General features: G+C 37.1%; 2 protein-coding genes across 4 annotated transcripts in view; one reads left to right on the top strand and one right to left on the bottom strand.

Annotated features, from left to right (window-relative positions):
- Positions 1–10,295, top strand: part of epb41l4b (erythrocyte membrane protein band 4.1 like 4B) — a 25,269-nt gene extending 14,974 nt beyond the window's left edge. The window contains exons 15-24 of one of the 2 annotated variants that reach the window (XM_051864802.1): positions 654–680; positions 1,202–1,317; positions 2,779–2,918; positions 3,408–3,517; positions 3,614–3,697; positions 5,474–5,538; positions 5,658–5,753; positions 5,848–5,971; positions 8,532–8,626; positions 8,831–10,295. In XM_051864802.1, coding sequence (XP_051720762.1) covers positions 654–680; positions 1,202–1,317; positions 2,779–2,918; positions 3,408–3,517; positions 3,614–3,697; positions 5,474–5,538; positions 5,658–5,753; positions 5,848–5,971; positions 8,532–8,626; positions 8,831–8,894 — 921 coding nt within the window. In that variant the 3' untranslated portion in view covers positions 8,895–10,295. The remainder of the gene's footprint in view (positions 1–653; positions 681–1,201; positions 1,318–2,778; positions 2,919–3,407; positions 3,518–3,613; positions 3,698–5,473; positions 5,539–5,657; positions 5,754–5,847; positions 5,972–8,531; positions 8,627–8,830) is intronic. The other variant, XM_051864803.1, reaches the window with a different exon arrangement.
- On the bottom strand, positions 10,043–26,875 carry esrp1 (epithelial splicing regulatory protein 1). Of its 2 annotated transcripts, none has more exons than XM_051864804.1 (15): positions 26,475–26,875; positions 26,024–26,152; positions 25,559–25,672; positions 25,334–25,448; positions 24,675–24,773; positions 24,526–24,580; positions 23,610–23,720; positions 23,387–23,519; positions 23,185–23,227; positions 21,895–22,196; positions 19,611–19,844; positions 18,000–18,198; positions 14,882–15,089; positions 12,775–12,943; positions 10,043–11,668 (listed from the first exon to the last, which is right to left on the bottom strand). In XM_051864804.1, exons 1-15 carry the CDS (start codon positions 26,604–26,606, stop codon positions 11,558–11,560), a joined length of 2,154 nt encoding a protein of 717 aa, XP_051720764.1. In that variant the 5' UTR covers positions 26,607–26,875; the 3' UTR covers positions 10,043–11,557. The 2 variants fall into 2 exon arrangements, with proteins under 2 accessions (XP_051720764.1, XP_051720766.1); XM_051864806.1 differs by having other exon boundaries at positions 18,012–18,198.

The following is a 26,875-nucleotide window of genomic DNA, read 5'->3' as shown; positions in this document are numbered from 1 at the left end:
GTTTATATGATTATTTTAGGAAGAAATACATATGGGGATTTATTAGCTACATCAGGGGCTTTTAGACTGATATCCTAAGGCATTTTTTATTTTGTGAATTGTTTTAACATATTAATTAAATATATTTTTGTAAAATTATATACGGTTTCATTCTGTTTTTAAAAAACAGTTCGGAAATCATGATTGTTTTATTTTATTGACAGTTCTAGTTTTTGTTAAAACAGCAGCAAAAGTGGGTTGTACAGAACTATTCTTTGTATTTTTTGTGAAATATTTTGTGAAAAATGCAATAATAATATATTTTAGGGACGTTTTTAGGGTCCTTTGCGAAGTGAACATCATATTTGGGGGTCGTTTGCAAAAAGTTTGAAAACTACAGAGCCTATAAGGGTGATGGTGATGGAGAAAAATATGAGATGGGACAAATTATATTTCAGTGCTTCAGTATTGCCTTCACCCAAGAAACTTTGTGTTTGCTCACAAAAGCAATGAAATATCGTTCTTCCTCCAACCTCATATTATTTCTATGACAATAATTTAGCAAGTGAATGCAGAGTTTCTCAGGGGAGCGCAATACTTTAGCAAAAGAACCCAAAAGCATTTAAGTATAATTTTTTTGACAATTTTTTTCCCCCAACACCATGTCCCTTTAGGGGTTCCATAGAAAACCCCAGAACCTTGTGAGTAATTTTAATCTTGAGTATCTAACATATTAAAAAAAAAAAAAATACTTATGAGAAAATGATTCAGATTTATGATATTTTGACTTTTACATTGACTGAGATTTAGCAGACTGAGTTATTAATGCTTAAAGGGATAGTTCACCCTAAAATGAAAAATGTGTCATCATTTACTCACTCTGATGTTGTTCCAAACTTGTATGAGTTTCTTTCTTCTGTTGAACACAGACGAAGATATTTTGAAGAATGTTGGCAACCAGACAGTTGATGGTAGCCATTGACTTCCATAGTATTTATTTTCCTTCTATGAAAGTCAATGGCCACCATCAACTGTCTCGTTAACGACATTCTTAAAAATATCTTCTTTTGTGTTCAAAAGAAGAAAAAAACTCATACAGATTTGGAACAACATGAAGGTGAGTAAATGATGACACAATTTTCAATTTTGGGTGGACTATCCCTTTAAGTAATTGCCAAGAGACTTCACTAACACAAATCATAATTTTTCTATTTCCCTCCAGTATAAGCACAACATTCCAATTGCACAGGAACCCTGGCAAAGATCACATGCGTCTAGTCTGACCCCTCCACTATACGTACAGCCCATGGAACTGGGACATGCTCCACCACCACACAGGTATACATTTGATCATTTGATAAAACCTCTACCAGTATTTCAGTTTCTTTAAAAAAAAAAAAAAAATTCACAAATTGTAGGCTGATCTCATCTGTGTTTCACCTGCATGTGCATATGTGTCTGATTTAGACCCTCCTATGTGGACAGACCCCCTGCGAGCAGTGGTGGGTTTGGTGAGAGCGGTTTGATTGAGCGCAGTGGCAGGAGTGTCTCTATCGTGCACAAAGACAAAGTTATGACTGCGCTGTGAGCATGTGAAAGGGTGTTTGGATGAGCCACTCACCCTAGTAAAAGAGACCGCTGAACGCTCGCATCCAATCACAGTCAGCCTGTCATCCTCCATCATCTCACCTGCAGGAGTCTCATTCATTGCTTGTGATCATCCATCAGGTCTCATCCGATCAAATGCATCCTGAGATGACAAAAACATATTCAGCGTATGCAGACCTTGACGTCTGACAATCTGCATGTTAATAGCTTTTAGAGTTTTGCATGATTTACGATAAAATCTAGAACTAGCAAATTCCCTGAAAGACAATGTCAGAAAATGTAACTGCTGCTGTTGTGGCTTTATATTCTATAGCAGGGTCGCTCAGTTTAGTACCAGTCCTAATCCAAAACATCTTTGAAATTACACAGGCATGCAAGAACTTCCAGAAACCAGACTGAGCACCCTTGTTCTAGATTATAGCCTATTTTATCATTTTAAGTTAATAGTATAAGTTTACTGTTAAGTGCAGATCACTTATATATCATTCCAAGACAAGCACCTACCTGTTTACAAACCCTGTATCTTAATTTAAATTCATCTACTTGTGACATCTGTTCTATATGTGCTAATGATCATTATGTATTTGCTGAAGTGTTAAGTTCGTGTTTAGCTATTGAAATCCGTTCAGTCAGCAAGGGACGGGAGCTTTTAATGATTACAGCCTTCTGCAATGAGACCTGCCTTAATAAATGTGTTGTTTACACTAATCGACTCAATTTTATTGATTATGTAAACCCTTGACATTTGCTTCTCATTTTTGTATTAACATTTGCACTGTTCCATTTTCTGTTTAATAACACCATTTGCATAAACACGTTGTTGTTGTTGGTCCATCCATTGAAATTACTTTCATAAGCACTCTTGTTATTACATTAGAAAGATGTGCGTGCATGTTTCTGCATGTCATTTTACCGTGGTTATTCATAACATGTTATTTCAAAATTAATCAATAAACAAGTACCAGCTCAGGTTTGCATTGGTTTTATGCTGACATTAATTGTGTTGTGAATGTATAGAATCGATAAAAATGACATGCCATTCTGCTGCATGTGTGGGTGGATGTGTAGATATATATGAATGAACTTGAAGGACCTTATTGTTCTCTGAATCTCTCCGTCATACGACCAAAAATAATGTGGAGCTGTCATATACCATTGTACTCGGCGTCATTGTTGTGCATTGTTTTATAGTTTCCCTTTGAGCACTGCAGACACCCGGAGGTTTAGTGTGGAAGAGAACGAAGCTCCTCATTCTGGAAAGATCCATCGCTGCTACCATCACCACGGATATGAAAAACAGGAAGCGTTGTGCCTCACGACAACTAAACCTAGTGAGTTCAAAACTACTTGACTTGATAAGAGTTCTGTTGTTTACAACAATTCAATAAACAATAGTTATATTGAGTAACTTACATTTTAGAGACATTTTGTTAGATATTTTTGTTCCAACGCAGAATCGACCGTTGCGCGTGGTCTCTAAACAACTCCGTGATCCGTTTCTAAATAAATTTAGTGTTTAAACAACTCAGTTAAGTAAATGATTCAGTGACTCGCGCCACCTGTTGGCGTATTCCACAATTGCATAGATTGATAGTCTGTCTCTCAAGCTCTTTAACACCAAGGACGATAACTAAGTTTTAATACGTTTTAATAATTGTGAGTAGGGGAGTCCACACCACACCTATTACAATGACAGAGGAATATCTGGAATCACTTTCAGGATGATTTTTTATCCCCCAGCTCATGATAAAAAGCAAAGAAAAAAAACATTGAACTTGTTAAATTCAGAACATATATGTTGATGTGTTTGTTTAAATCAGAAGCTTGGGTTGTGTCTCCTGGACTCTCGGATGAGCTGGATCGAGCTCTGCAGAACCAGCTAGAAGCAGAACCTGCAGCCTGGCCGGCCCTTCACATCAACATAGACATGGTCAGTTAAGATCACAGTCTCCTGGAACAAATAGAAACATTTTTAAAGCTGTCTTATGCCATATGAATAAGTATTTCATTCTCTCTGTAACTACAGGCAGAGGAAAAACCACTTTCTGAGAAAAGTCTTCCTTCCTCCCCTGCGGTTTTGCAGGAACAACTAATGAGCAACATCTCTAAAGTAACTGCATGACACTCTATTCATAAAAGCTGATGCAAAGTTTATTTATTTATTTATCTATCTACATGTAAAGTACCTGTAAAAAAAAAAAAAAGGTAGGCTAATTCCAGCTAAAGGTGGGCAGGTTGCGATGAAACGGAAGTAGCAACATATCTTTTCTTCCGTATTGTGACGTACATTTGAGTGTAACGAATAATACAACCATTTCCAGAAAAAAAAAAAAAATCAAGAATCTGATTTGCTAAATCTCTTGAACCTTCATTGAACTGACAAAAGTAAAAGAAAATATTTCCAATGTTCTCACTGACCAACTTAATTGTACAAATTTTGATTTTGATGTCTGCAACCAGGCAAAATAAAAGTGAAAAAAGATTATAGAATATCCACGTTAAAATGTTTAGAAACAGTTCAGAATAAGCAGGTGAACTGGTACTAGATGAGGGTATTGTGATTGGGTATAATAGTACCATCCACCAAAGGCTCAGTCTTTGCAAGCAAAAATGGGTCATGGCTCACCAATTTGTGCCATATTTCATGAGAATTGTCAAACAATTCAAAATTCACGTTTCTCAGTGCATGATTGCAAAGAATTGAGGTCTTTTGCCATCTACCATGCATAATATTGAGGAAAAATTTCAGGAAATCCAGAGAAATCTCAGTCCGTGTAGGGCATGAAAGCAGGAAGCCTCTGTTGAATGTGCGTGACCTTCGAGCCCTCAGATGGCACTGCATGAGAAGCCATCATGCTACTGTGTTAAATATAGCCACACGGGCTCTGAAGTACTTTGGAAAACCGTTGTCACTTACCACAGTCTGCTGCTGCATCAAGAAATGCAACTCAAAATCTCTGTTACGCAAGGAGAAAGCTATACATCGATTCTATACAGAGATGCCGTTGAGTTTTCTGAGACCAAGATCATCTCAGATGTCCAAAAGACAATGGGAAATGTGTGCTGTGGTCAGATGAGTCTACGTTTCAGTGTGTTTTTGGGAAAAGTGGACAAAGTGGATTTTATATTTACAAAATACAATTAAGTTGGTCAGTGAAAACATTGTAAATCTTTTGTCAGTTAAATAAAGGTTAAAGACAATTAACAAATCACACATTCTTAATTTTACTTTTACAAAATGTCCCAACTTTTCTGGAAATGGGGTTGTAGAAGAGGGCGGGAACTTGGTTCTATCCATCAGTTGTTGATTGGATGGAGGCAGATCAGAATGCGAGCTTGTGGGCGACTGTAAGAAAGGGGCGGATTTTAGGTGAACTGAACTAAACTATTAGTCCAGCATACATCACTAGAGTCGTTTCCACATGAAGATCGAGTTGTGGCATTATGATTAAACATTACAAGTTAAATAAAAATGAAACACATACTTGAATAAATTATTCAGTTAGATCTAGAACATGCATTTACAAAAATGGATAGGGTGAATTTTCATTTCATGCAGACTTGAATAGTTAACAAGCTCAATTAATTCCCCTTATATAACTTGTACCTAATCTAAGGAGTTCTAACAAACATAATGGGGTTGACCAAGATGATCTACCATGCTGACCTCAGCCAAATAATCTAAAACCAGTTTAGACCAGCTAGGAACCACCTTAAGCTGTTTTTAGCTGGACTTTTGAAAAATGTCAGTATGGATATCTGTACAACTATACACAGGGTGACTATAAGAGTTTATAAAGCACAAATATTGAGGTTACACAATGAGGGCATGTGACAGTAGCTGTGAGATGATGCATAGCCTGTGCTTTACTCTCTCTTACTGTAGCGAGCCACCCAAAGTGATAGTGGAACCTCAAAAGGGAACTCTTCAAGTGGAGACCAAACTGACAGGTGAGAACAGCAAGTACTAACTCTAGAAGCTGGTAAATGTCTTCGCTTAAAGCACCAGAAACCATCAAGCGTCTTTGTCTCTATGTGTTATATTCACTGACTTCGGCTTCTTATCTCAGGTATCCCAGCTCCTCACAGGATTCAGGCTCAAGCAGTCTGAACATAGAGAAGCCAAGAGTGGACCGGCGCAAACGCCTCGTCAGACAGTTCAGCTTGTAAGTCTTTAGGCATTAGAGGATTTTTTTTTCTTCTGAAGCCTTTTAGATTTAACGATGAGGACTCTCTTGAAATATTTAATTTGTCCTATAGTAACCATAGTGATGAAGATGACCTCCCTGAGGCACTTGCAGCCATCTCCTCCCAGTGCAGTATGGTAAAATCCTCATCAAACAGCTCCTTGGACAAACAGGTCCAGCCACCCATATACCCACCGGTAAGACTACTATTCCAAAATGCAATCAGAATTTGTGTGTGTGTGAGAGAGAGAGAGAGAGAACTGGGTGAACTGTCCCTTAAGTCAAAGTCCCTTTAAGACGAGTCATTTCACTCGGCGGCCATCTTTGAAACGCCTCTCGGGCATCCTGGGCATCATGCAGCTCCTATCTCTTTGAATGGGGAAACATCAAATTCTCCAAAGCTGTTTGCCAAGCTTTCGATTAAATTTCATATTTGAAATCACCAATGAAATCTGACAACAACTGTCTCATAAATTTTTTTTTCCAAACGCTCAAATCATGACAAAAAAAACAGTATAGGCTGAATGCGCGTCTCTTGTGCCTCATTTCGGAGGCGCGCGTCTGACTGTTTCTATAGAAACCGGTGCTTCTAACGGCCGCTGCAGTGACGCGATGACTTTACAGGTCGGCGATTGGCTCTTATTTTGAAGGCGGGACTTATTCCGCCATATTGAGCGTTACACTTTCTCCCATTCAAAACAATACGAGTGACATGTCTTGTGTTATTCTATAGTCTTTGCTTAAGTTAATGACAGTACGCCCACTATTCTTAAAAAGAGTCCAATTTCACACACAATTAGTGTTTTACATGTTTGTATACATGTATGTGTGTTTTGTTAAATTATACAGGGTACAAATGGTGCTGAAAAGTGGGAAAATATTTTCAGTTCATATTGTCACACATACATCGATGTATGTTCCAGTCTAGTAGACACACTCCGTATTTATTTAGCAAGTGAATTCGGTAAAATAAATAATAAAAAAAAACCTTTATAGTCAGTTACCTTAAGCATTATACCTCGTCTTTAGTCAGTTGTACACTGGTAGCGAAGACGCATATTCGCCTCGAGCCGCGGTACTGTTCAAACGGTTGCCCGCTCAAACTCCTTCCCTCTCTCCACCAAAATCTTTGACTTAAAAGCGGGCGCGGCCATTTTTAACTTAAAGTCACCATGATATCAAACTGGACATTTTTTTATTCTTATTTTTTTTAAGTACTTTTTTGAAGTACTTATTATAAATGATTTATCTGTGCACATCAATATTTTTTAAAAATTAATGTGGCCTCGTCTCTTTATCTTTATCAAATCTTTAATCAAAGCAACTTCCACCCTCTTGCAACGACATCTCTTCTCTTCTCTTCACTGATGACTGGCATGAGGGCAGGACAACCTCACTCCACAACAATGCCGTGATTTAAATAATTCCTGATGGACAAAATCAAGTCCCGCCTACATTTATTCTTGTTTGAGAAGCTGTTTCAGGATGTCACAATAGCTTCAAAATAGTATATAGTATAAATAGTATAAATAAATAAGTTATTTTAGCTGTACAAAAACAGTCTGTTATGCTTCCTGATATTACAATCTTGTATTTGTTATTTTATTTTATTATCATTATCATAATCATAAACACATTGGTTTGTAGCAACTACACTTTGTTCTTGTTACTCACCTTTATAGTGGTTAATGAATTGGAAGTCAAGCACATTCACAGGAAATAGCTTACTTTGCGCTGGAAAAAAAAAAAGATGGATATTGTATGTTTTAGTTAAATCACAAAATAAAATGCAAGTAAAAGTTTTGTTTGGTTTCTTAAACATTGTTGCACAGATGTTCTATCACAATCTAAATCAATGTAAAGGGTTAGTTTACCCAAAAATAAAAATTCTGTCATTAATTTCTCACCCTCATGTCGTTCCACACCTGTAAGACCTTCGTTTATCTTCAGAACACAAATTAAGATATTTTTGATAAAATCCGATGGCTCAGTGAGGCCTCCATTGACAGCAAGATAATTAACACTTTCAGATGCCCAGAAAAGTTCTAAAGACATATTTAAAACAGTTCATGTGACTACAGAGGTTCAACCTTAATGTTATGAAGCGACAAGAATACTTTTTGTGTGCCAAAAAAAACAAAATAACGGTCCAATATCTATCTTTATCCAATATCTAGTGATGGGTGATTTCAAAACACTGCTTCATGAAGCTTCAAAGCTTTTCAAATCAGTGGTTCGGAGCACGTATCAAACTGCCAAAGTCACATGATTTCAGTAAACGAGGCTTTGTTACGTCATAAGTGTTTCGAAACATTTCGAAATTTCAATGGTTCACGTGACTGGCAGAAACAAAAGATTTGTAATGCTTTGAAGCCTCATGAAGCAGTGTTTTGAAATCGCCCATCACTAGATAGTGTTGAATAAAGTCGTTATTTTGTTTTTTTGGTGCACAAAAAGTATTCTCGTCGCTTAATAACATTGAGGTTGAACCACAGTAGTTACGTTTTAATATTGTCTTTAGTACCTTTCCGGGCATTTAAAAATGTGCTAATTATCTTGCTGTCAATGGAGGCCTCACTGAGCCATCGGATTTTATCAAAAATATCATAATTTGTGTTCTGAAGATGAACGAAGGTCTTACGGGTGTGAAACGACATGAGGGTGAGTAATTAATTACAGAATTTTCATTTTTGGTTGAACTAACCCTTTAACCCCTGGAGATACTGTATGTGACAATATCCTTATTTTTCTCAATAGCAGAAGGATACTCCTCGTTTGGAGCATGACAACTCCCCGCTGTTCTTTCCAAGTCCAGTACCTCACCTGCTACCATATGCGACACATACAGAAAGGTAACATACACTCACAACAGTCAGGCTCTTTCCAAAATATGTATATTTGCCTACTATATCTGCTCTCTCTGAGATTATTCATATCTTTCTTTTATGTTTGTCCATTTTTCTTTCCATCTGTTGATGCTGGTCTTAATGTTTTTTTTTTCTCTGATTGTTCCCATCCTACTTTCTGTTTATTCGTCTGTTTTTGTATGTGTGAAGCTCTGAAGACCTGCGGATGGAGAGAGAGAAACTGCTGAGGGCTCTTTTAATGACTGAACTCTGAGACAACACGCACACATTTGCTTACAGACAACAAAAACTACACAGAAAGAAGAGCCCTTAACTCAATGCACTAATTTCACTGTTACACAGCATATGGACCTAAACAAACCTCTATGCTATAAGAGCTATTTTAGCATTTTGCTAATACAGCAGTGTTTAAAGAAGTAACAAAAACATTTGTTTGCTTGTTCTGTTCATAGCATGGCATCGGCATTGGCGCTGTAAAAACTGACATAATGACTGGTTAACTTTTAATAATTCTTATCACTTATTTTTCTCAATGTTTTATAATCTGTCAATGGTTTCTTGAAGGGCAGAGTTTATTTAAACGCCACAGGCTTCGCTTAAAGCTGTCAGTGTATAGGTCTACTGTATTTGGCTATGTTCGGAATAGCATACTACTGTAATACACATACTTTTTTCTGTAGTATGCAGTATGTATACTGTGCACAATATGCAAAATACCTGGATGACCTTCCACACAGTGTACTGCAAAGAACAGTGCCTGGGTCACTATATCCCACAATGCAATGCATTCAAATGTGACTTGTGAACTTGAATATCAGCTGTAACTTAAAATCTGTTTTAAATCAATAATTAATTGACCACCCCAAAACACATTTTACTTAATGTATGTTAAAAAAAAAAAAAAAAAAAAAAAAAAAAAAGGAAAATTTGACAATTTAAAATTAGATTAAAATAACCTTTTATTTCTGATATAATTAGTGCCACTTAACCTGAAAGCATAATGAGGTCATGTAACTATTTAGCATACTACGGTTTAAAACGTGCCCTTATATATTGTACTGCATCAGATACTATTTTTAGATAGTGTATATATAGTGTGTACTGCGCAACATGCAGTTAGTATGCTAGTTAGTATTCTATTCTGAACATGTGCTTAAATGTCATGCAAAGTTAAAGGTTTCTAATATATATTTTGTGAAAAATTGTACTGCTATATCACTAATATACATTTCATATGAAACTGCTGTTTTATACAATAACCTCCTTTCTCTCTTGTAATATAAAATCAAGGAAGATATTTCCGGAAGTACATTGACGAGATCAAGCTTTGATGATCACATTGCCCACTAGAGGGCGTTAAATACGCATTTGCCTTTGAGAAGTAGATCAGGAGAAACAAAATGAAATGTAAACTTTTTATTTTCTTGTATACAACTTGATTATCATAAAGGAGAGCAACTCCAGTGTTAATATTTTGATATGACCACACTGAAAAAAAAAAATCTATTTCATGTAGCTCAATCACTTTTTTAGGTGTGGAAATGTAAATACAAACATAATGAGTCAGTCACTCAATCCCTCAGAAATATTGTTAAATTTACTTTATTTTAAGTTATTATAAAATATCAAAATAAAATAATACTTTCTCCAAACAGCCAAATTCTTGATTTCTCTTTTCTACCTATGTTAAGAATTACAAATATGATGGTAACAGATTGGTAACATGAGTGTGTAGTGCTTCTGCTTAACTACTGCCTGTTGGCACGTGTAGGTACTAGTACAAATAAATCACACTGACTATTTCACTGTCATACACTTTACTCCTACTGCTCATAAAAGTCTAAACATGCAAATTACTCCTAGTATTTAAAAAAGCACAGAGTATAATAAATGAGGCACATTGGCATAAACAAACAGAAGGGTACAGATGGGATACGGCTGCAGGTAAAAAATAAACCTGTTCACATTCCAGCAGATGCACACAAACACTCTCCTTAATACACAGACAATGGGTGAAAATACACCTGTGTGCATTACAGCAGGCCCGAAAACACTCTCTGAGTGCAGTAAATAAACACACATGCATTGACTTTTGGTTACGTGCGCAAACCTATACACACACACACACACATTCATCAATTGGGTTAAATGTACTACACATACACACATCAACAAGCACATTTATCTAGACTTTTGTACATTGATTGGTACGGACAATACATATTTTTCTGATGCATGACACACAGACACACAGGTATAAAGCACAAAAGTAAGTTGTTCCTGATTCTGAGCTATATTTGGCGAAATGACTTACAGAACTACATGTTTCAGACATCCACGAACTGCGTTGTGCGTGGTGCAAGGATTTGGCGTATCTTGTAAACATGTTATAACAGCTAACTCTATAAACTTCATGCAAATTAAAACCTTCAGAAAAAAAAAAAAAAAAGAGGCTTGAGAAGGTCTCTACGCATTCACACATACTCACGGTAGAGTCACATCAACAGGGAGGCACTAACACACTTTTTTTTTTTCTGGTCCTTTGGCTTAAATTTATGGTTTCAGTGAAAGTCTGCCTTTGATTTGGCAGGTATAATGTTTAGACCCTGGTTTGAAAAGCTATTTCCTGAGTGAACATCACTGCATGTGCATGTACACGAACATACAAACTCTCACACACACATACACACACACACACACACACACACACACACACACACACGTCTTCAGCAAAAACCTTATGAGCAGAATATTAGCTCTAATGCATAAAAAACAATGTGCAATATACATTAATGTCAAAATACATATAATTCTTTTTTAAAATTCTCATATAAATAGCATAAATGGCATAAACTGCTTTGTTTTGAGGGGTTTGTTGAATCCACCACAGGGGCGTGGCCTTGTCAATAGATTGGCTTAAAGCAACTGCAAGTCAAGATAGGCTCCGCCTCCTACAGACTGGTCTCCCATAGGCTGCTTGGCCGACAGCACAGAAGGGAGAGTTACCAAAGCATCGGTGTTGCCGGGCTAAAGGAGACAGAAAGAAATTACATTTACTCAAGAGACACATGCTTATGCCTCATTATTTGTAATAAGCCCCACCTCAAATGAGTGACAGCCCTCCTACTGACTAACTAGCAAACCGCCTGAGGCGAATGTACAGCCTGTATGGGAAAAACGCACATTGTGGGTGTGCATGGCAGGAGTCTCAGCTGTTTTTAGAATGGGTTCATTAGCCCATTAGGCAAACTACCAGAAGGTTTCACTCCTGTGGTGTCAAATATATGGTGTCCGCTTCCAAATAGATGAATATTGTTTAATTCACAGTACTACTCAGTACATACTATTGCTATATTAAAATGATATTCAGCAAATATTTTAATATAGCAATAGTATGAAGATATGTATAAAGCTGAAGATATGTATAAATTATGTAAGCTGAAGATATGTATAAATTATATATATATATATATATATATATATAACATTTTTGTGCATTGTTTATATATGAAGATTTCATTTACCCAATCTCGAATGGCAACATTCAGAATAATAACACTGGCCTCCCAAAGCAATAGAACGGAGAACCAGCAGTCAAGTTGGAGTCAAGATAGAGCAAGCCATTTCACCGCACCTTAGCTCGGTTTGTGTGTGTGTGAGGGAATTTAGACCAGAGGAACCTGTTTAGCTCATCGAGGGGGTGTGACAATGCAACTATGCGATCCTGTTACTCAAACCCACTAAAGCATCTAAATCTTCAATGCTGAGCACTGCAGGGCAAAGGACACACCTTAATGTTCCCTACAAACCAGCCCTGCCCTGCTTATAAACACACACACACACACACACACACACACACACACACACACACACACAAGTTTCTGATGTGGAACAAACTAGGACTTGTATTTGGATCAGTGGCCCTAAATAACATTATGAAAGCCCATTAGAAGCTGCTTGCTAATACATTTAAATTCTTCAGAGATCATCAGTGAACTGTAAATAATTTAGTTACTTGCTATTTGGCAGGAATTTAACTAAAATAATCATAGAAATGGCATGAAAGAAATTCCTGTCCCTTCATGAACTCACACTGGTATTATAATAGAGTTATGGGTGTATTTTAAACTCACCTGATACCCATGCACCATGCTGAGGATCTCTTTAACCCCACTATTGTAAGCGTGGGAAGGGGCGTGGCCTTGCATTCGTATCAGTGCTGTGGGCGGGGCTGAGATGACTGAGCCTGAATGGGTGTGGCCAGAAGGGAAGTAGCTGATGTTAGGGGGGGAGCCAGGTGGGCTGTTGAAAACAGACAAAGAAAAAAAAAAGCCAAATAAGCCAAAACATTTAAAAATATATAAAACAATTATATTCATATATATATATTATATATATATTATATATATATATATATAATATATATATATATTAAAATATTATTAAAATTTCATATATATTAAATATGATTTATTATATTTTATTTTATATTTATAAAATTCCCTTCTTCCATTGGTCGATCAAATAGTCCCGCCCCATCCCGTCAGAGTGATGGTTTACTCTGGATGTCCTCTTCACATTTTCGTAGCCTTCCTCAAGCTAGATAATCATATTTCTCTCCTTAAATCTCACATACACAATCAGTTCCTGAACCAGTTCTTCCACTATGGAGTGAACTTAAATCCACATTATAGCTATGTTAATGGACCTGGGTGTGACAAATTCACTTTGTTGCGTGTTAGCCTTGTAAACACACCCAGTTGTGCACTTGTTAAAGACAAAGTTAAAGCTTAATTTGAGCAGCTCATCGAGGTACAAGACCACAAAACACATTACATTACCCTCAAACACAAACATGCACACTTACACAGTGGTTGTAAGTAAATATTCACACTTTGTGAAACCTCTCAGTAAACTTAAGACAGCTACTGGTGAGTATTCGACATATGGTGGCTGTGTCTAAAAGGTAAGGAAGTCATGTTTATGCAAGAAGATTCCTCCTAAAAAACTGGTTCAGACAGGTTTCCAAGGCAATTCAAGTGTATTCTAGATATAACTAAGTAAATATTTAAACCTTGGATACAGCTATGCATCTATGATGCCTTTATTCCTCAGTAAACTACCTAAGTTTTGGACACAGCCACTGGCTTGGATTAATACATACACTCTGAGTATTAGACACATCATTAACTTAAAGCTGCAGTCCATAACTTTTTTTTGGTTAAAAATTATCCAAAATCAATTTTTGAGCAAGTACATAACCAGTCAGTGTTCAAAAATATCTCCTTACCTTAGCCCGATTCACAACGGTAAGCTTGTAATAATGTTTTATAATAAATCGATACCGGTGGATTTCCGCGGGAAATTCGAGCATGCAGCAGTTCGTCTTTGCGTCATTACGTCACGTCAGTAAACAGAAAGAAAGGAGTCCCTGCATATAGGATGCTGCTGGTAGCGGATCATTTATAGCCTTTTCTCACAGCAGCTGAAATAATTAAACTTATCATTTTGATGGCGGATTGTAATCCAGAAAGGTCCACATGTCAATCATCAGTGACAACTGGAGATTCACCCGTAGTCAAAAGCAAAAGACTTCGGACTGTGGAGTGGCTACAGAAATTGAAATCTACAGGTAACGCTAATACACTCTAAATACACAGTCACGCAATGCTTATGTTGTTAACATGAACAATTTGAGAATAAAGTATAACAATAATAATAATTTGCACGGTTTGATGCGATATGAGCCAAGCGATCGTTAGATTTAATCACCATTGGCAGCGCGATTTATTGTAGGCCTAATGCTTTTTCCCTCAGTTGGTCAGAACAAAAGTGGCAGACATGTTACTTACTTGTTCAGATGACATATTCCGGTGAAAATTCCTACTTTGGTCATATTTCAAGACTACAATCTGTGATTCCGAAGTACAGTATCCACACCGGTGTGGTGACTGACAGCAAACAATAGATTCGTCTGCGCTGAGGAGCTGTGCCGATGCACAACGCACGTAAAGATAATAATTCCGCATATAACTGCAATTGCAGGTTTCAAACAGAGATGGCGACTAAGAGGCAAATCTTACGGACAGCAGCTTTAAAAATAAGTGGTATTCAATCATCCATTAATCATCTTCTGTGAATGAAACTGCAGTGAACTATTGCTCATACACTGCATATGTATTGTATATGTGCATGGCTTATCTTATAATGAAAAACAACATTAACAGATATAACTCTTACCTGGGATAATAGGTGGTGTAGTTCATGTACAGCTGGTTACTGGCAGGGTAGAAGGCCGTTGTTGGTGGCAGGGGCCGGGGACTCAGCAGGAACTGGGAGGGGTAGATAGCTGCTGGCTCCACAGGTAGCACTGCTCCTGCAGGAAGGACAGCTCCGGCAGGAAGAACAGCCGTCCCGTGAGGAAACGTGTACGATGGAGGAGACAAACCTGAAATGGGGGAGGTGGGATATTGAGGAATTATTGAGAGAAAAAACAGCCTTGAAGCTTCCAGTTATAGCCATCAGACAGGATTGTAGAGTTAATCAATAAAAATTGATGACAAAAAAGTTTTTTTGATTGCACCACGGTGATAATTAAATGGTTTATGGTTGATGAAAATATGACTAGAAAAGGTAACAGTGCATCTGTTAGAGTGGTGCAGGGATGACGTCAAACCCCGCAAGTCACCCTTGAGGTTTTCCTATGGGGTTTTATAATAGGGTGTTTTGTTCTACAACGTAAATTACACACAACCATAAATCAAAAACAAATTTTGAAGCTATTATTTAAAAAAAAAAAAAGTATGTTTCTAATAAGTAATTAGATAAGATTGTTTGGGGTGTAAGTGTGTGCAGTTTAGGTTGTAGAACAAAACGTTCAAGTATTGTCAAGTTATGTTTACCACAGACCTTATTTTACTCATAAATTTAAAAATATCCCATTATAAAAACCCATAGGAAAATCTTGAGGAAACCAGTGGCAAATTAGTCTTGTGGGTTTTGACGTCATCCCTGTACCACTCTGTTAACAATGCGCTACCAATGATTTTAGAAAAAAAAAGTTGAAATAATCCAGCAAGAATTGACCTGTTGGAAATGAATGGTTCTGAACCAAGGGGCCTCAGCAAACTTCCAAGGGGCCCACAGGATGACTTAAAAGTATGTTAATTAATAAATTATTTTTAAAGGGTTAGTTCACCCAAAAATGAAAATTCTGTCATTAATTACTCACCCTCATGTCGTTCCACACCCGTAAGACCTTCGTTCATCTTCGAAACACAAATTAAGATATTTTTGATAAAATCCGATGGCTCAGTGAGGCCTCCATTGACAGCAAGTTAATTTACACTTCCAAATGCCCAGAAAGCTAATAAAGACATATTTAAAACAGTTCATGTGACTACAGTGGTTCAACCTTAATGTTATTAAGCGACGAGAATACTTTTTGTGCGCCAAAAAAACAAAATAACGACTTCATTCAACAATATCTAGTGATGGGTGATTTCAAAACACTGCTTCATGAAGCTTCAAAGCTTTACGAATCTTTTGTTTTGAATCAGTGGTTCGGAGCACCAAAGTCACGTGATTTCAGTAAATGAGGCTTCGTTACGTCAAATGTTTCGAAATTTCAATGGTTCACGTGACTTTGGCAGTTTGATACCCGCTCCGAACCACTGATTCAAAACAAAAGATTCGTAAAGCTTCGAAGCTTCAGGAAGCAGTGTTTTGAAATCGCCCATCACTAGATATTGTCATAAAGTCATTATTTTGTTACCTTTCTGGGCATTAGAAAGTGTAAATTAACTTGCTGTCAATGCAGGCCTCACTGAGCCATCGGATTTTATCAAAAATATCTTAATTTGAAAACTAATTGAAGGTCTTACGGGTGTGGAACGACATGTGGGTGAGTAATAAATAACAAAAATTTCATTTTTGGGTGAACTAACCCTTTAATATTTTAAAATAATCTAACTCAAATTAAAATGCTAAAAACAAAATCAACATATATAAACTGAAATCATATTTCTATTGTTTTTACTGAAGAACAGTTTTCCACAGTTTTCTTATAATATTTTAGTCTTTTTCACACTAAAATGTCAAACAAAATGTTATTTTTGTTGACAAACTTGTATGCCATTTTAGTGAGAATAAAGAGAACTAAAATTACTGAATTTAAATAATTACACATAAAATATAATAGAAAATTAAATAATAAAAAAGTAAAGAATTAAAGGACAAAAACTATGACTAAAAAACAAAGTACCTAGCAATTATTCAAAGTATTTTCGCCAACCAATTAAAGGGTGTGGTCCTGACTGAACCTAAACCAGTTACAATGAGGGCTTTGCACCTTTAAACTGCTTTCAAGTCCTGTTCATTGTTTGTCATCCGAGGCTCATGCAGTCATTTTATCATACAAACAATGAACAAGGCAAATCAACAGTGTAGCCACCAGCACCAGTAGCCACCTCAAAAGCCCACCCTAAATACAACCTGTCACACTGTGAACCAGAGTCTAAATGAGCTGTCTTGCAGCCAATTCAAGCATGTCTCATAGTTACTGCAGATTACAAATCTCATCTATCATGTGAAGGTTATGTGTCTTTTGTAATATGAAATGTGCCAAAATATTTTGCTCACAGAGTCTGAAAAATACCAGTTTAGTACAAGAAAAGTATTACTATTAAAATACCTATCCCAACTTTACATCTCATATAAAGCATGCAGCAAACCTTAACCCAAAACTGTCAATATCTGCCATTATTATTCAGCTAACAAGTCAGGTATGTTCCCTCCACCCTTCAACACACAGCAGCACACAGCCACAGGCGTTCAGGCACCTTTAACCAGACTCAACCTGTGGCATGCAGAGGATTTTATGTGCCGCTGTTGGTCGTTAGGGTAGGAAAGTTACCGAGCTGACTATCTATCCAGAACTAGAACCGAAGAAAGAAAGAAATCTAAACTAAATCTCATGACACACCATGCGTTTGAAAGTGCAATTGGTGGCATTATGATGTGGATTGAAATTTTGTGCACATTTAGATTTAGAAAGATTTCACTGAATCACACCAAATCAAAGCCCTTCATTCCCCCGCTGTAGAAAAGCATCTGACAAACTCATCAGATCTAAATTTAATCAAAAACAAAAAATAAAATAAAACATTCACCCAACCAGATTCCTACTGCTCCTGATGCCCATTCCTGTCTGGACAGGAAATATGGCCAGGACACCCACCAAATGAATGCATGAATAAGTGAATGAATAAGAGAAAGGGGAAAAAACAGGAAGGCGTGAAGCGCCACCTACCCGCACACACAGCTGAGAGAAGCAGTCCCAGAGCCCAGCGGCACTTACGTCGTAACTTACATGGTGGCGGCGAGAGGCCGCTCCTGTTAAGCGTTCCTCCCATCAGCACGATGTTCATCTCCTGAGCGGAGCACGCAAACACCTCCACGTAACGCTCCTTCATGCTGCGCTTATGGCAGCGCTGGGCCGCCAGGAACGCCCGGTCAGCGGAACGCATCTGGATAAAAGCATCACCCGACGGACGACCCTGACCAAACACACAAACAAAAGCAATTTTAAAAAGAATGAAACAAGTGTACAGGACGTGTTTCTGTTTTAAATTGTTGGTAACTGTTTTTTTCAGCATCTTCTGTCAGGAGTGGCTGTTTTTAAGACACTATGTCAAGTTAAAATTAGGGTTGGGAACAGAAAATTTATAATTATTCTGATTATAAACTCATTTTTCAAAAAATACTGGAACACTGTACTTATTATGGTTCTTTTGATGAACCAACAGAAACACATACAGCTATACAACTACAATCGGTGTAGTTACTGACTGGTGGTTCATATGACAAGGTGTAGTTAAACATGTAGTTTTCAGTAGTATTTTATCAAAACAAATGAATTAAATATATTACCACATTTTTGTTTGTTTATTATTGTTGTTTAATATATAGTTAATCCAATATAATTATTGGATTGCATTTTAAAAAGAGAATGTGTAAAAAATTTTTTTTTTTTTAAATCTATAATATATTTTTGTTTGTTTGAAAGAAATTAATACCTTTATTCAGCAAGGATGCATTAAATTGATCAAAGTGACAGTAAATATTGTTACATTGTTATAAAAAATATCAAATATTTTTTTAGGATTCTTCAAAAGAAAAGTAATCATGGTTTCCACAAAAAATATTAAGCAGCTCAACTGTTTTCAACATTAATAATATAATAATAAATGTTTCTTGAGCAGCAAATCAGCATATTATAATGATTTCTGAAGGATCATGTGACACTGAATACTGGATTAATGACTACTGAAAATTCAGCTTTGCCATCACAGGAATATATTACATTTTAAAATATATTAAACCAGTTATTTTTAAATTGTAATAATATTTCACATGATTTCTGTTTTTACTGTATTTACTGTATTACTGTAATTCAATGCAGCCTTGGTGAGCATAAGTGACTTCTTTCAAAAACATTTTTAAAACTCTTACTGACCCCAAACCTTTGGAAGGTAATGTAAAAGAATCATTAATGGAACTGTTAAGGAAATAGAGGAATCAGAATCATTAAAATCTTTGTGTCTAGCTGTGAGCAGCCTTGTGTTTCTATCTTTAAAAACCTGGTTTGTGTGGAAATACTGAATCTTACATCCTGAGGTTTAGTTCTCTTCAGCGTGCTTTAAAATATTGTATGAACAAAGGCATGACAGCAACACATTACAAAGGAATGAAGAAACACAAGTCCTGACAGAAGCTGCTGCACTGATTGATTAACCACCCATTTTTATGGATTGGTTGAGCCAAAGGGAGGAACCTCTCTGACAGAACACAATCTGAACTACATAGGTGTGTTTATTATATTAGATTATCTCCATATGAAATCAAAGTCAGTAACGACGGTTAGTATACCACAATTCATAAAGGACATAAGTGGGTCTGAGCGCCTTACCTGCTGGTTAAGCACCATATGCACTCCATGTGGTTTGATGTCAGCAGTGTATTCCCCCAGGAAAACCAAAATGTCCTGAATGCTGGCATCGTACGGCAGACCCCTCAATCTCACGCAGTCCCGAACACCTGTCACTGCTGCCGTTTGGGGCACGAATGTGGGCGGTGGCACAACAGACAGGATGGGGGATGGGGCCACCGGAATCAACGGTGCAGATGAGTATCTGTTCAGTACCTGACACACAAATGCTGGAGTTACAGTATATGACTAGGAATGCATATTATCAAGAAGATATTTGCCTGTTTATAGCTCCAGGTGTGGAGATGATGGATGAACTGAGTTCTAACTGGAGGTACTAATACTGTTTGCCATTATCCTTATATTGTAATATGGTCCTTATATTGTAATAATTACATCCACAAGATGTAATTGCTGCCTAACACCTTTGTTGTATCTGCTTAACTGAATACATGACGTTAACTAACCACATAACATGCATTACATTATAGCTGTATATTACTGCCATATGGACATACACTCATCTCTGGCTGATAATAGAACTCTTCCTAATTTGTAACAACACTGAAACAAGGATTTTCTGTAAAGCTGCTTTGAAACCATATGTTTTGAGAAAAGCGCTATACAAATAAACTTGAAAACATGCAAATACAAGATTGGTGTGTCTATATCCTCAAATGCCCTAATATATGAACACAACTTGCCCATTGTATGTTGGGTCTGGAACTTTACCAGATCAAGCCTGCAAAACCATGCACTTTCTGTTTGAGCAAGCCAAACTTTGGTTTCCTAGGTTTCTTGATTTACATTTAAACGTTTAATGTTTTAGCTACCTGTTCCGACCGGTCTAAACCATCTGTACTTTGGTAGAGATAGACCTAAAATCAGTTTAACCCATATATTTTACCAATATTCATACTTTCCCCATAATCAGTTCATAGGTAAAAGTTAATGGACATTTTGCATTCTTAAGTGAAAATCACATGGTACCATGGTAAATGTTAGACAGTCCAAAACAAAGAAGAAAATATCTGCAACCATTTTGATAGAAAAAAAAAAAAAAAAAAAACAGCAACTTAAAAATGGCATAAAAAAATATTCTTCAAAAAACTAAATATATTTATTATGCATGTAACGTTAATTGCTGTAGTCTTATGATTATGGCTACTTCACACTGTCCGTTTTTGAGATTGACAACCGCATTTACTTACAGGAGTGGGTCTCGAAATGTGAACGTGCAACAGCAGTCAAGCCCGTATTCTTTACCAGTAACTAACCGTAGCGACAGTGGATAAAGTAATATCCAAGATGGCGACGTCCAGTTAAGTTATCGAAACCACACACGAAAACCCGCAACACACGACAGACACGGCTCTCTCGCACTTGTATGACCTGACAGACAACTAGTTGTCCAGTCCGGTTCCGTTCACACAGCGCGGGTTTTCCGAGATTGCGGTTTTGGGTCCTTAAAATTTACGGGTGCGAGTTTGGTTATAGAATACAGGACTGACAACCGTATTCTGCTGCTGTGTGAACTTGGCCTATGTAAAGTAGCTATAAAACAATTAAAAATAGGTTCTGGATATTGGTTATTAGACACTTAAAAACAAACAAACAAAAAATGTATTGGATGTAAAAAAAAAAAAAAGTTGAAGCAGGTACATAGGCAGGACCAGTTGCCTTTTGTTATGTAATGGATTAAGTACGTTTCCTTTTAAATTTGAATAAGTTTTTTAGGCTTTTGGTATCATTTGGTGATTCAATTGTAAATATTCTTCTTATTAAATAACCTAACAACAGCTAACTATTAATATAGGGCATGATGGGATTCTTTTTTCCTGTGTTCTAACACACCCTTCATCAAAAACCCCTTACTTGTTGTGATAGACACCGCTGAGATAGTCAAACACACACAATGTCTGCTCAAACACAGGTTGAGCTCAACCGTCTGCTATGGTTGAGTAGCTTGGTTTGATGACGACAAGTAATTCTACAAAATTAGTAACAATGAAATTTGAAATGTTTTTACATTGAAGAACAGGAAGACTAAGAGAGAGTTTTTATGACAGCTTTGAAAAGCTAATCTTTTACAGATTACTGAGCTGAGTGTTTGTTCAGCAAGCAGGGCCGTTCAGCTAGAGTACAAACTTGTACGCACACTCACACACCCAAAGACCTCACGTTTTCTTACCCGCCTGAGTCTGGCCAACAATCCAAACCTACTTAAAATACTCCCCACAACTGAAACAGGAAGTGCTGCTCTCACCTGTTGCACCTCAGCCGCAGTGCTCTTGAACAGTTCTATGTATCTCTTGCCCAGGATGTCCTTGTGTTTTTTCAGTGCGTTCTGAGCGTGCTCCTCGCAGGAGAACAGGACAAACGCATCCCCAGTGGGCCTGCCATCGGGAAAGCGTACAAACAGAATGCCTTCGGTGCCGTCGGTCACGGGACACGCCGGGGAGAAGAACTGCAGCACCTGCTCTGCGGTGGCAGTGAATGGAAGTCCACGCATGCGTATGATAACCTGATTCTCCCTCGACAGAAAATTGGCCACTTCATTAGACGTACCTGTCAGTCAGACATTCACACATATTCGTCAGCCTCTCAACCTGAAGCTAAAAATACGGTCACACATAAAACAAACTGAAACCAATGCAAATAACACAGAGAGATCACAAACTCAGATTAAATCAGATAATATACACAGTTTATGTTACAACTGCACTCATACACTAACTAGTAGAACTACAATGTTCAAGATTTTCCACATATAGGGATGGCTAACGATTCCAGTTGCTTAAAGGGGTCATGAACTGGATTTTATAATGTTTCCTGAGGTGCACTTATAATGTTAATATGATCTTTACATCAAAAAATTGTATTATGTAAATTATCTAAATTATGACAATAACTAGTTTCTGATTTTAGCCCTCTGATCTGCTGTGAGACTTCAGTGTAAACACCTACTACTGTGATTGGCTGACATCTTTACATATAAAATAAGTATTCATAGTAGTTCTTTTAAGGAATACATATTTGGAAAAAGAAATGCAATTTCACTGCCAAATGATGAGATAATAAATCAATAATAAATAAATGTAAATCAGTTCTCACCAAAGTTGTGTTTACACAGACTTTTACTATACATTGACTGCACTGTATGTTTATGATTCACTAAAAAGAACAGACTCATTAGAGTAATTTGTCCTGAAATCAGACTACAGCATTTGCACAGTACGTTTTTTGATTCACTAAAAAGAACCAACTCATTAAAGTCATTTGTTCAGGAGTAAGACTACACTGGTCACACTGTACATTTTAAATTGAAAGAACCAACTCATAAAAGTCATTCGTTTGGGAATCAGACTGGTCACACTGCTCTGTTTTTTCTTTTCTTTTTTTTCTTCATCTAATGAAACCAGTTCTGAATAAGAATAGTTTATTCATGGAATTGAATTCATTATGGAACCAGTTCTGAATAAGAATAAGAACTGGTTCTTAGTTCCCAACCCTATCCACATTCAAGCCCAAAAAAAAAACAAAATAGTCTTTTTACCTCCTGCTATCTTTAGAAAGTCTTCACCTGTTGCCTTGTAAACCTGCAATGCAAAATAATGTGATGAGAATTTACATACTACTACGATTAAAAAAAGGTGCATGTAACAGAACTTCAGTTCATCATGGCACTAAATGTAACTTCATTTACAGAAACGGAGTTAAAAATATATTTATATAGTATTAATAGCTTGTATGTGTACCTCAATGTATCTGGTGCCCATGTGATGCTTGTGTCTCTGGAGGGCCAAATCCCTGTGCTCTTCACTCTCAAACCGCACTAGTGCTTCTCCATTCCTCCTGCCCTGAGCATTCAGACACAATGCAGCACCTCCTCTACACACACACAGTCAATCATCAGACAGATTGCTATTGTGCACACACTGAAGAATGAGAACCAGAATTGTCTGTGGGTTGTTTGCATACTTGGCGATGTTGAGACCCCTGAAGAACCGGGCGATGTCCTGGTCTGAGGACTGCCATGGAAGACCCCGAGCTCTGATCACTGTGTTATCATCCACCCTCTCCATCTTACTGCTATACATACACATACACACAGTTTAAACAGAAACATAAGAGCAGCATGGCAAACATATTTACATGTCAAGTGACCCTTTGCTAAGCTCCACCCCCTTGGTTACTACTCAGACAAGATTTACAGACCTTCTCATAGGACTGAACAGGATGATGTGCGACACTTTAAGCATTTCATCCGATGTTTTATTTAAATAAATACTTCATAATAATAAAAAATTCAGGGAGCAAAGGTACGTGGTTCTTACTGATCTTTTACATGTCCATTAGTGAATAAGTTTAATTCACACCATGTACTTCTCAGGATTTATTAATAAAAAAACCTTCTATAATACTAATATCCTCTATGAACTATATCCATCACTATTATAAGTGCCGCAGCAACAATTTTGCTATAAAATTTAATGTAAAATTGTAATCTAAACACACAACATGAATTTCGAATCTCTATTCTATAGTCATTTGATTAATTGTATAGAAATTGCATTCACAAACAACATCTTAATACTTTAGAGTTCTAACAAGAAAGATGTATATCCATTATAGAAAATCCCATGACTTTACTGTAATATTTTAAAAATATATATATAAAAATATTTTAAAATTCCTTGATATTTCCAGCTGTTCAAAAAAAAAAAAAAAAAAAAAACGTAGCAAAAAAGCTAATTATGGTATGCTTATAATATGGTGGATAGCAACAGTTGCTTATGTAGGATTGGTCAATAACATTTCAAGGCATTTTAAGCAAAGGATCAATTGAACAGTTGAAGACAAATGTTTTTTAGTTTAAATAAGAAACAGCCCTTACCAGGTGCCCGTCTCAAATTTGTCATTCACTTTTTCAGGTAAGGAGAATTTGTGGCCTATGAAGAAGAATAAAGCAGGTTCATAACAAAAACACTTATGAATGTTAACTCTATGTGTGCAGACAATAATATGTAAGTTGTAAGGACTTACAGACAGGCTCTGAGATGAGTGCTAAAACAATATCTGACATCTGCTGAACTTTGTAAGCAGTGAAAGCATGAAGAGAAGAATCTACAACCACATTCAAGTCTGATCGCAACCGCAGTCAAGGAATACAGCGTCTGTGTTTAGTGTTGCTGACACCTTAATTACCAGTTAATGACACGGTAAAGATGCAAGGAACAACTAGAGCAGGGGTTATAATTGCAAAAGGACCGTTGAAACACTACAGTCTTCCATGAAGAAACATAGAAGGAAAGAATGACTTTCAATTAACTTTCTTACTAGGCAGAAGGATGTGCTATTGCATTATGTGATTGACTGTGTGTGTGTGTGTGTGTGTGTGTGTGTGTGTGTAGGCATTAAGACGTTACAGCATAGGTGTGGCAGGTTAAGCTTGTTGGCTAAACACTCTTGGCTTTCTCTTGCTGGCTCAATTGAACCCACACTATTGTGAGTCTATTTGCATTTCAAAACCTTGGGATCCTACAGCCAACACCCTGTTGCCTATCTTTCTCTCACAAACACTCAAATGCAACTTCCTCACACTGGCTGTCAGATAATTATGAACTAATGTGTGTATTAATCTACTCTCATCCATTTAAGACTTACAAAAATACACAAAAAGACAGAATTTTGTTTAAGGATACAGTCAGCCATGACCTGAAGTTCCAAGTCTTTCAATTCCCCTTCTGATGGGAATTTTTTCTTGAACTCTTTCCGCAGGTCAAAGAATGAGAAGAAACACTCAGGCAACAAAATATTCTGAAAAGCACAAAAGAAAGCAGTCAAGAAAACACATTTATGCTCATAAATTATTGGCTAAACTTTTTACAAATATCACCCGCACACTTGCAGTATTTAGAGTTTGATACCTTGCTGGAAGCCTCGGGATGCAGGACTTGACGCACATGCAGCTGTCCATCCGTACAGAGGCAGAAGGTATTCCCTGCACCTGCGTCCATTTCTGCATATAACTTCTGATTCAACTGCACACACAGACACCCTTTGAGTAAAAGGCACTTTTTGTGGCATTTAATGCATACCCACGAGGCTGCTTGTGCAAATATCAATCCACAAGCTGTTAATATGTTTAATAGTGTGTATAGATATGCAGCCATTCATTGGAGTTTAAATGGTCTATAGGCAGACATTCCCTCAAGGGGAGTTAGAATAGAAAGTTTAACTGTCCTTTTAAATGATCCACTCTCAAATGAAAACATCCTTATGTATTTTGAACCACCCAATTAAGTCTAAAAAAAAAAAAAAAAATCAAGAACAGACCCATATAAAGATAAATGCCAACTTGTCAGGACAGATGAGAATGTGAGAATGATCACCTGTTCGATGGCCTCCTCAAGCGGATCAGCAGTTGTCAAGGCATCCTCGGTGTGTCCACTCACCTCCTGACACTCCTCAGAAAGCTCAACATGATCTGGTTTGACTAGCAGTTCATTTACCTCACCAGCCTAGATGCAGAAAGGAGAGAAATGCTCACTTCCAACATATTTACATAGGCAAATAAACAGATAGATAGATAGATAGATAGATAGATTGACTGATTAATAAATGGTCTGTAATTTCTGTTTAAAAATCTGCACATATACACTCGCATATATCTCAGACAATAGAAAATACAAATAAATAAATATGTATTTGGCCTTAGACGTCGTAATTTATAAAATATGACATAAAGGCTAAATGTAAACTATCACCTCCACCAGAAATACAACACACACAAACACGCGCGCGCACACACACACAAGCCATCATGGGGAAATATGAAATCACCTTTTTAGTCGCTAAATCCACAACTTGCCAAACCAACTGTACAATTTCCTTTTCATCTGATCCCAACTGGTCCCCACTTGCGCCAGATGTGGTGGTGAATAAAAGCACCAGATAATCAGGATTAACCGTCATTTTTAAGAAGAAAAAAAAAACTATTGTCACCACCCGATAGCAAAAGCAAAACCCTAGAGATCAACTCCAGGTGACAGAGAAGCAAAGAGCTCAGTGACCCCACACCTACGGACAGATCAGTGCCGGGTTCGGACTCGTCTTGATTTGTCCCGTGGCCTTTTAATTGCGTGAGAATCGATACAAACCAGTCCGAAACCCTTGGCTCTGCTCCGCAATGGCTGCTTGGATCGCGCTGGTTTTGTGTGAGCCCTACCTGGCCACCGCCCACG

The sequence above is a fragment of the Ctenopharyngodon idella genome, chromosome 16, assembly GCF_019924925.1.
Source record: "Ctenopharyngodon idella isolate HZGC_01 chromosome 16, HZGC01, whole genome shotgun sequence".
In the NCBI taxonomy this organism is placed as follows: Eukaryota; Metazoa; Chordata; class Actinopteri; order Cypriniformes; family Xenocyprididae; genus Ctenopharyngodon; species Ctenopharyngodon idella.
The sequence above is the reverse complement of the archived record's forward strand: the minus strand, read 5'-3'. Positions and strand labels throughout refer to the sequence as shown.

Bases quoted from the DNA above. Each gene is read 5' to 3' on its own strand.
- esrp1 (XM_051864804.1), bottom strand. From the start codon at position 26,606: ATGACGGTTAATCCTGATTATCTGGTGCTTTTATTCACCACCACATCT. The intron at 25,673-26,023 runs GTGATCATTCTC...CTGTGTGTGCAG, and splicing joins TTGAGGAGGCCATCGAACAG to TTGAATCAGAAGTTATATGC. The intron at 24,581-24,674 runs GTAAGTCCTTAC...TCTTCTTCATAG, and splicing joins ACTCATCTCAGAGCCTGTCT to GCCACAAATTCTCCTTACCT.